Source organism: Oryzias melastigma, linkage group LG5 (genome assembly GCF_002922805.2).
Source record: "Oryzias melastigma strain HK-1 linkage group LG5, ASM292280v2, whole genome shotgun sequence".
In the NCBI taxonomy this organism is placed as follows: Eukaryota; Metazoa; Chordata; class Actinopteri; order Beloniformes; family Adrianichthyidae; genus Oryzias; species Oryzias melastigma.
Genome location: NC_050516.1, coordinates 28,681,831 through 28,692,812, shown reverse-complemented (window position 1 = coordinate 28,692,812; position 10,982 = coordinate 28,681,831). Strand labels below are relative to the sequence as shown.

General features: G+C 39.1%; 1 protein-coding gene across 11 annotated transcripts in view; it reads right to left on the bottom strand.

Annotated features, from left to right (window-relative positions):
* kaznb (kazrin, periplakin interacting protein b) overlaps positions 1-10,982 on the bottom strand; it is a 144,968-nt gene that overhangs the window by 13,743 nt on the left and 120,243 nt on the right. For 10 of the 11 annotated variants that reach the window (XR_004947922.1, XM_036212022.1, XM_036212024.1 and 7 more), the window contains 3 exons: positions 3,394-3,585; positions 682-818; positions 15-185 (listed from right to left, as the gene is read on the bottom strand). Coding sequence is in view for 10 of the 11 variants with exons in the window: in XM_036212022.1 (XP_036067915.1) it covers positions 15-185; positions 682-818; positions 3,394-3,585 (500 nt within the window). In the remaining variant the exon portion in view is untranslated. Of the gene's footprint in view, positions 1-14; positions 186-681; positions 819-1,131; positions 1,760-3,393; positions 3,586-10,982 lie in introns of those variants that run through there. The other variant, XM_036212029.1, reaches the window with a different exon arrangement.

Sequence of the window (10,982 nt, the reverse complement as noted above, 5' to 3'; positions counted from 1 at the left end):
CTGGGCCCCCTCACCATGGTGAGCTCAGCCTCCAGCTCTTTAATCCTGTTCTCCTTCATGTCCATCTGAGAGCGCAGGATGCCGGCCTGCTCCGTGGATTCTTTGGTTTGCCTCCTCAAGTCCCATTTCTCCCTCTCCAGAATGTCCTTCTCCTTTGCCAAGGCTTTCACTGCATCCTCGCTCTCCTGCAATAAGCCACAGAGTTCAGCCGTCCAATCTACACCAACCATCAAGATGTTTACACTCTGTTAGCTGGTCATTTTGGTAAATAAAAATGTTTGAGATGATAGCTGTAAGAGAAAATTCAGGATGTAAAACACAACAAAAATCAGTCATAGATATAATTATTTATTTATAAATGTTTATGCTTAATGATGGCCATTTAGTAAGTTGATAAGAAAGGACAGGTGTGAAAAAAATCGTTAAAAAAAAATATATATATATATATAAAAAAAGCTTTTAAAATACGTTTTTAAGTTTGTTTATGCTTATTAAAAAAGAGGCTCAATGGATGTAGTGAAGGAGGATGGAGAGCCTTAGAAGAGAGCTGCCAAAAGGTACAGAAAGAGAAAGACCTGGAAGAAAGTTTCAAACTATCATCTGTCGGTTGTTTATTTGCATTTCTACCTCACACCAAACAGTTCAACATTTCATGATTCAGCATAAACGCCGGGACATTACCTTTCTGTGTTGGTCGTAGTTCCGGATGAATTCCCTCAACTGCTCCTCTCTGTTCTCCAGTGTTGTGTACAGCTGCTGCATCTGACTCACTAAGTCAGCTTTCTCCGATTTTAGTCGCTTACGGTCGGCTTTCATGGCTGCAACATAGAGATCGACACAAAAATCAACTGAACAGCGCATTTCAGGCTTACTGTCAGAGTCTCAACGTTTAGCAAAGAGTTGTAATTACAGCTTTCAGCCACAGGGTGGCACCCTGTCTTCTGCTTTTTTTCTCTTTTGTAAATGTATTCAATGAAAGAAGGAAATGATCCTCAGAAAATTATGTAATCATCTCCAGAAACTTAAGTGCCACTTAGTCACTCAGTTGATGAGCTATTCTCAGTCGACACAAAAAACTCATCTGATCTTTTTTCTAAACAGAAATGCTCTCCAGCGTGTAAAAACACTCACACGTCTCTCCTGACAGCCTGTGCTCAACTGACAGAAAGACAAGCCTGGAACCTGTACTTTACATAACTGCACACTTGTGTCACCCGGGCTGCATTCCTCCTGTTTGTGATCACCACAGCATGTTTTTGCACCTGAAACTCAAACCTGTTTTGCACCAGTTTTTTTTGTTGTTTTTTTTTGTTTTTTTGTGACGGTTGAGGTGCTTACAGTTAAGCGCCTCTGAGTCACAGAGAAGAAGACGAACCATCAAACTGAATCCCAAATGTCTTTTTGGTGTTTTTGATGTAAGAAATGACGTCCTGTGCCTGTTTTACTTTACTCTTCTAATCTCAGAGAGAACAATAAACAAGTTATACATTAATAATTCAGGGTTAATGCTAATACAAAAGAGGTTCATCTTTGGCCTACTTGGCTGCTCATAAAAATGACAACTATTTTTTAATCTGAATAACGTCTTCTTTTGCGTACACAAAGAGATCTAATTCAGTGCAGCCAGTCATTTTAGTGCTATGCTAATCCTCAGTTAAGAATCATTTTTGATTTTGTGGGACAGAAAAGAGAAAAGTATGCCGCTGGAGTTTGGATCTGACGTTTAAAACATTTAAGAAATGGTGTGAATGTTTCCTCACAGATCAGAGAAAAATGAATAAAAAGAAAAAAAAAAGAAGCCAAAAGAAGAAATCCAAATAAATCTCTGATCATCTTTAGATCTATTTTTAAAGCGTTTTCAGTGTTTTTGAAATTCTGATCATGTTGTTTTTAGCAAAATTCAATTAACCTGTCTCGTTTTCTAGGACATAGTTTCTGCAGAGCGGCAGGAGTTCAGTAGAATTTCGTCTCTGAGTTGTTGGTGGGACTATTAGTGCGGACCATACTTCTGAGTGAAGTTTTGTAGCTTAAATCCAAGGGATCGAGTAAACTAAGGAGGATTTTGGCATCATCAATGATCACAAATGAACTTTTTTGCAATTTTTTCAAATGTTTAATTTTTTTGTTGAATTTGAAAATGTGACTTTAAGCTACTCTACTCAGAAAGAAGTAAATATAATTTACCCAGAGCATATTAAATAGGGGTGTGTATTGCCAAGAGTGTGACAATACGTTACATATCATGATACCCGGCTCACAATACGATATATTCCAAGAATACTAAAACATTTTTTCCCTTTTTTTTCATTTTTTTTAATGATTTTTAAAGGTACGGCTTGGAAAAAAAACTCTACGTGAATATTAATACACCTTTCATGGAAATAAAGTAAAATGAATTATATTTATTGATTATAACATTTAGCACTGCAAATGTATCTCATTTATCAGGTTGGTTTTACCCAGACAAATTTATGATGGTTTTCTTTGGAAAATGAAAAAATATTTTTTCTAAATGGCAACAGCTAATATGGTCTGAAGTCTACAACGTTTTTTTTTCAGTATAAAAAAAAAAAATGAATGTGCCAATAAGGATTTGAAAGTATGATTGAGGAATAAAATGCAGTTAATTTCCAACATTGGTAATTGTAGCTTTTAAATATTTGATTAAGTATTGCCTTGTCAGGATTTTGAATTGATACAAGTATCACTAAATGAAATATTCCAATATATTCACCAAATGAAATATCGCGATAAATTCACCAAACGAAATATCGCGATAATTTCAACCAATAAAATATCGCGATGAATTCACCAAATGAAATATCATGATAAATTCACCAAATGAAATATCGCTATAAATTCACCTAACTAAATATCACCATAAATTTACCAAATGAAATATTGTGATGAATCACCAAATTAGATAACGCGATAAATTTACCAAATGAAACATTGTGACAAATCACCCAATGAAATATCGCGATAAATCACCAAATGAAATATTGTGATAAATCACCAAATGAAATATTGCGATAAATCCACCGAATGAAATATCGCGATTAATCACTAGATGAAGTATTGCGATAAATTCACCAAATAAAATATCGTGATAAATCACCCAATTAAATATTGTGATACATTTTCCAAATGAAATATCACGATAAATTTGCCAAATGAAATATTGCGATAAATTCACCAAATAAAATATCGAAATAAATCACCAAATCGATTTGTCCCCGCTCCCCTAATATTTAAGATTGATGTAACTTTTCGAAGCCTCCACACAACGCCAGCACACGAGTGTCTGCTGCCCATGACTTATATAGTTGTCAAAAACAAGCAGCTGTGGTGGATTGGCGAAAAAACCGTGTGGCATCTGTGTTGGCTCCTGACCTTGTAAGACCTCCTTGGCCCGCTCCAGCTCCTGCTCCTTCTCGCTCAGCTGAACACGGAGCTCTGTGGCGGAGAGGAGATTGGCGGAGCAGCCTCCTTGGGTTTCTGCCATGTCTTTACTCAACATGTCCTTCATTTGCCTCAACAGGTGGACCTCCTCTTGAAGCTGGGCCACCTCTTCCCGCAGCAAGACTAGGGGGGGAAGAGAAGAGGGAGATATTTAGAAAATGCTGATGAGGAATGTGGAAGATTAGAGACATTTAGGGGAGTGACGGATAACTAGAGAAGGGATTAAACCAGAGAGAGGAATCTCAAAAGCATCAGGAAGGAGAAGCACAAAAAAAGAAGTAAATACTAAAAGAAAAACATTTAAGAGGACGACAAAAATGTTGGCATAAAGTCATCACCAAATCATCATCGATGCTCTCATGGAGGAGACAGTTACATGTGTTTTAGAAATGTAACTAAAGGCTCTAGAACCAGTTCAGGCAGCGCATGTTAAGCTGCTCCGTGTTGTGTTCAGTCTTGTGTGCTGCTTAACCCACATGGGAAAACCAGCAAGCAGCGAGGAGCAGGAAACCAAGGAGAAGCCTCAAAGGAGAGACCAGTCATAAAACTTGGAAAACATCTTAGCAAAAGCCAGGAAAAGATAAAACAGCGAAATGAATCGACTATATAGAAAAGATAAAAACAGGAAAATATGAATGTGAACAAATGCAAGAGTAGAGAAACATATAGTGGGATTACAAATCACACGAGTGAGCAAATATGACTTTTTTTTCATTTTGCATTTTGTATTTAAGTTCGAACTCTTAAAAAACATTTTAATTGGCTCTTCGAAAAGTGACTGACCAACCATGAAAGGCTTAAAACATTTTTAAAAGAGCAAAAGATTTCCTTGATTATGTAAATCCATGTAAAACTGCATGAACTTCAGGAGTCAGTGTGACTGTGAAGAATGTGCGTGTATGAAGAAGAGGTCTCTGCAGGCCTGCAGACAGATGCTCTGGGGCTGCAGCACCTCTGATAAGGGGGAAAGGACAGGCCATCGCTCTCTGTCAGCGGAGAAGCATGAAAACACCAGGCCGCTCTGTCCTGCATCAGGCTAAAAGACTTTATTACCCAGAAAGAACGGGTTTTCATGTCCCTATAGCTTCAATCCACCATTATATGTTTAAAGTGAGGTTCTGCTTTTTGTCATTGTGGGCTGGCTGCTGGGTTTGATCAGGAACGTTTCAGAAATAGGATCTTTGGTGCATTTTAGTCCCAGCTCCAAAAAAAAAAAAAAAAAAAAGAGGCCACTTTGATTATTTTTTTTATCAATTTTTTAAAGGAATAAAATCCCTTTCTTTATTCAAGAACATGGTTTTAAATTTTAAGACAACACTTTGACAGTGTGATGTTCAAATATTGTTGTGGTTACCCTTAAAACTCCTTTCTTTTGTACTATAAAATGGTGTATTTGTACTTTTTAGTGGACTCTCCCATCACAAAATCCCGACGCTCCTTAGTTTCAGCAACATGCTTTTAAAATCTTTAGTTTCTGAGCCAGAACCAGTTCTGCTTTATTTAACACAGATATACTTCTGGACAATTTAGTTTGTAAATAACGAATATGAGCTTTCCAGGTCAGTTTTTCATCTATTATAACCCCAAGAAATGTATTTTCATAAATTCTTTCAAATTTCACCCCATTTATGTGCATTTCAATGTTTATATTTTTACCACTATGATTACCAAATAACATTATTTTTGTTTTACTTAAATTTAGTGAAAGTTTATTGACATCAAACCACATCTTTAGTTTTTTCATCTCCGTCTTAACAATTTCTATGGTTTGCTGCAAATCCTCCCCATCACAAAAAACCTTTGTGTCATCAGCAAATAAAACTAATTGTAATATACTAGAAACCTCGTTAATATACATAATAAATCATTAATATGCTACAGAAGAGTTCACTAGCAAGGTACAGAGTGGAGCTCACTAGCCTGCTACAGCGGAGCTTGCTAGCACGCTACGCTATCCACTGTACAGCTGGCTAGCATAGCAAGCTAACCCTCTGAATCCCCACTTAAGTTGATGTGGGCAAACACAGGTGGGCCACCACGGAAAACCCAATTGGGCCTACCTTTTCTGCCCACTTTTAAGCCATGTGGGGCTAACTTGGCCTTGCTGGCTGGGATAATGTTGCTTGTAGATCATGTCGTTCATATTAGACCATAATTATCTCCTATTGCAGCTCATGAAGGAACAATGAACAGCAGATGGGAAGCGGAGATGATAAGTATGCAATTTCTTTACTCCACTTTATTGCAAACATTTACATCCTTACATCTCATTTTTTATCTTTAGTGTGGCTTTTACTGTGTTGTTTGTTGTATATGTTTCATGCTGGAGAGCTGCTCTTAGTGGCATTGCCCTTGGGGGACTAATAAAGTTGATCTATCTATCTATCTATCTATCTATCTATCTATCTATCTATCTACCTTCAATTCAGCTTCAGAACCTGTTAAATCTCTTTCAGGCTGCTGGAGCCTATCCCAGCTACTGTAGGGCACTCACATGCACATCTAGGGGCAATTTAGATTCACCAGTTAACCTATGAAGCAGTTTTTTGGACTGTAGGAGGAAGTTGGAGAAAACCGGCACATGTATGAGGAGAACATCCAAACTCCACATCGAAAGAACCCATCAGCGATTCGAATCAAGCCCTTCTTCATGTGAGACATTTTTAAACGTTTAAATTCACTCTAAAGAACTCAAGACGTCTGCTCTCTCACTGCAGCACATCAATGAGAAAATGACATTTTCCACTGCAAAGGAGCTGTGATGGAGCAGAGTCCTCCTCTGTCTGCAGAAACCGCTGTGATCTGCAGGAGATCAGACAGTAGAATAGATGGATCCACCGGTAAGGCGTAAGCTGTGAGCTTGGCCAAGCTGCAGCGTCGGCCCACTTAAGAAGACTTGAAGCTCATCTCCAGGCTCAGCAGTGGCCCGTTTAATGAACCTCCGGGTGAAGCTTCCTATTAGTGCGTCGCTCAAAGCTGCATTCAAACAGGTAGCTCCTTTTCCTGGCATGGCAGATGTCTAAAGTGAACGCACAGCCGACAGCTCAGACGGGCTTTACACCCATGATTAGACAGGAGAGAAAGCACGGGGACGGGAAAGGTGAAGAAAGGGTCAGAGCTGCGTTGATTGACAGTCAAAGAGCTGAACTAGTCTGCTGTGAACAATATCCAGGCTTAAGGTGGACCTATTAACATACATGAATGATCAAAGATTTCTTCAGGGCAGTGGGCTGCAAGAGTGAGCTCCACCAGACTGTAATTTAAAGTAACTGCCCTTGTGTTTTAAGGGACTATAAATGTTGTCAGCACCTCCAACCGGCCCTCGCTCACTCCCATCATTGAACGCTTACTTTGCTAACTGATCGTTTTGGCTGCAAGTGATCTGAAAAATGATGAGGCAGTTTGCTCAGAACGAAACCACGGCTTTGACTCTTAAGCTACAAAAGGCTCGGCCACACATGTTCAAGCAACCACTTCCAATGAAAAGTGTATGTAATGGGGCTCTACGTACAAAATGTGGCCTTGAAAGTTAAACCAGTTGAACTCTGACCAATCAGGGATTTGGTAATGAAGTATGAATGGCGTCCTTTTAATTAATGGAATGTGTGAAAATGTATCATTTAGAAGAAATTAATGATTGTGTTCTGTGCCTGACAGGAATTCCATGACACTAAGTCAGAGCTCTGTAATTTCTAGAGTATTAACTCACTACATATCCCAGCAGCCCCAGCGCACAGTCCCTGGATACCGCTCACCTGACTCCCATCGGACTGACAATCTGTTTGATCTCTGCCTGTCCGACTATTACCTTTGCTGCATGTGGAACCGGCCGTCTGCCAGTTTTTGACACATACAAATTCTCAAAGGTGTAAAACCAACACAAGTAAGATATCCTTTTAAAATCCACAAAATGAAAACACAGAGGGTACATTGGAGCACTCAGGTGTGTTTAGCTCCACCTCATTAATTTCATCACATGATGTAAAGGGTATAGACAGGTTTCTCATTGACACAAGAGCAAACAGTTCATCTTGCATTTAACTAAAATGTCTTTGCCTTTATTTTCAACAAATTAGAAATAATTCAAATCTCTCCAGTTGTCCAACACCCCTATTTCCACTCTCTTCATCTTACTGTGACCAATCTCCAACTCTGTATTAGTGCTTATGTATTCGTTTGTTTCACCAAGAGACAATGTCAGAGCCAACTGTTAACACAAATTTCATTTATTTTATTAATCATCTATGGTTTCACTGAACTAAAATGTGAGTGATGAAGTAATAAGGGTTTCTGTAGTCTAGTAATTGTAGTTTAACTACTCAAATTGGAACTATTACTAAAAAAAGTAATTAAATTACAATAATTTGTTACTTTGTAATGCATTGCTCCAACTTTGCTAAAATGACGTGTTCCTTAAACACCTGACATGTGGCCGATGTGTACGGAAAATTCTGCTTTTTGTGGGATTTATTTAAAGCAGGAGTCATAATTAAACATCCAGAAATTAGCAAAAAAATATCTTGCACACTTGAATAATTCAAAAATAGCCTTTTGGCTGAATTTACTTTATTTCCAGAGCTGCTTTTTAATGTCCCTGTTGTACAAACTGATAAATAAAAGTAAATAAATACTCTTCTACAATAAACACGCTCAAGTGAAAGCTATCACCCAAAATAGATACTTCCTCTAACCGCACTGCACCAGGAAAGGTAACAAACCCCTCCACCCGCATTTTAATATATATATATATAGATATACTTTGCAACATCACACACTATGCTTGTTTCCATGATGATGCAGGTCTGAGTGACCAACGATGTTCAAAAGAGACAACGTTTTTAGGAATCCCCCAAAATAGTGTGAGACATCTGCAAAGGCCACAGAGAGTCAGCGGCGACAGCAGCCAGCTGCTGCAGGAGTTATGATGATCCTGGATGTCACTTTTCCACCGCAGTGATACGGACAAAACCGCCACCGTTTCCGACAGTGCTGCGGTTCCGCTCAGCTATTTCTGTAAAAAAAAAAAAAAAAAAAAAACTCCAGAGGTTTCTTTAACAGTCTATGGACGCATCACATGGCGGATAATAGGGTCACGCAATGACTGAATACTTCCAGTAATGAACAGAATTTCACATTCATTCATACAAGAAGGAAAAAAATAAATGGGTAGAAAAGGAAAAAAAAAGCGGATTCTCCTTGATGTTACTGTGTGAGATGAGCATATACTCCATAACTCCTGTGCTGTATGACTGAAATGGACACACATTCTCCTCCTTTCATAAAAGGAGAACTCTAAAGCTACTTCAAATGAAGACCTTGGACTATTTTCCTGAAGCATTCTGCTCTTAAACGTTGATAATGCTCCATCTGAGCTGCCTAGAAAGGATGTCCCGATGTTCAGTTGTACTGTTGAGTACCTGACAGGGCTGAGAGGTTCATGGATCAAAGCCACATCCTTTAAAGTAGGATTTTTTAGAACTGTTTTATTTATGAATATAATGATCAACCTCCAAACTAGATTAAATGTAAAAACAAACATATGCAAGAACAGCATAAATAAAAGAAAATGTACAATCTATTTAATTTGTTTAATATTGCCTCTTCTTAAGGAATAACCTCTAAAAATCTGCTTTGGATTCAGGGGTTTATAAAAATGTGGACCGATTAGTAGGTTTGAGTTTAGCTTGATAGAAGGCGATTGTGTTGGCCTGAACTCTGAAAGCTCAGACAGTCTCAGTAGAGACGCTGGGGAGATAAATGATGTAATACCCACCAGACCAGATGAAATCATTCTTATGTTCAGGCACAGGGTGTTACATATCTCTACTTTCACAACCATGTGTAGTTTTGAGTAATCGCTGGTCAAAGGTTGTGTGTAAAACAAACTAACAGAAAATAAAAATGGGAACAAAAACTACAGGAATTTAACTCTTTAGCATCAGAGCTCCAGTGTTCATGTTCTTTGATTGACTGTAAATTTCTTCTGGAATGACGTTGATCGTCTTAAAGATTGAAAAGTTACAGTATGTTAAAGATGAATTTCTGCGTATTTTTTATTATTGAAATGACTCAGGAGCAGACACAAAAAAACAGTTGGGAAAAGCTTGCAGCAGTTACGTACTACCTACAACGGCACGCCACAAACTCCCTGCTCCACTCCATTCTGATGCATCCACTTGCAGACAAATAGACCCATGAACATCTTTGTTTTTCTCAAAACTATACAGCTGGATGGCTATTGTCAGGTGTCAGAGCTCTATCTCCCCCTTTGGTCACCGGCGGGAGGCATTTCCAGAGTGTTAACACACTACATCTCCCAGCAACCCCAGTGCACTCTCCCTGAATGCTGCTTATGGGCTGCACAGAGTCTCACTAAGTGCGAAGTATTTTTTGTGCCGCTCAGCCTGCATACTGAGCGTTTCATCCTGACCCGATGCCTTGTTCACCTGAACTTGCTTCGCCTTCGATTCTGCTGGTTTGCCGCCTGCCCCGACCCTTGCCTGGGCCCAGACCACTTTTGTTGCTCTCTGATGCTCTCATACTCGGTCATGACCTTTGCCTGACTGACTCTGATTTAGATTTTGGACTTTTCTGAGCTAATAAGCCTGCTGCAGTGGAACCAACTTTCTGTCCGTTTGTGACAGCTTTGATATTACTTGAACATTCTTGTTGCACCGGTAATGTCAGGTTGGGGTTGCGATGGGCTGTAAGCTAGTGGGAGAGCACATAAACAGATGGATGATGGGAAGTGGAGGCAGGCTTAATCCATCCACAACTCAGAGATAAATTTCTAATTAACTACTACAGAAACTATGTCCTAGGAAACTCCACAGTTTTTTAAAGTTTGGCTAAAAACGGTATCATCATAATCAGAAGAGAGCTGAGAAGGCTTTAAAAATAGATCAAAAGATGATTGGAGTAGGGATCAATTATTTTAAAGCAAAATCCAACTATGTTTGTGCAAGAAAGAAAAGCTTCTGCAAGGAATTAAAACAGACTGAAATTCAACATTTACTAATAACATTTCTGTGCAGCTGCATGCACAAGTTTAATCATTTACGACAGGAGTCCGGAGGGGATGTTGATCATGCTAAAGCCTGAGCGCTATGATCAGAAATGACTACCTCGTCTGTACGTGTGCTTCTAGAAACACAACCTATTTGTGTCGGGGTTTGTGGAAAACACACATATCTGCTGAACTCTGGTTTCCATTAATTATAGTACAAAGATCAGTTGAGATTGCCGAGGGAGAAGACAGCAGCGTCTTGATTAAACTCAAGAGAACGCTGCAGCCCGGCAGGCAGGAAGATATGCCGCACCGGAGGATTGAACCTAAGTAGCGTGTTTCATATCAACCGTGAATTTCTCAAAGCCTTCACTCATGAAAATCCTGGATGCTGCCATCGCCCTCAACCCGTCTCCATGTGTCCTAACTTGTAGAACTGTCCTACATATTCACGAGTTAGCTCCATGATCTCTAATAAATCCCTTACAGACAGTTACAGCGGGTTCACACCGGA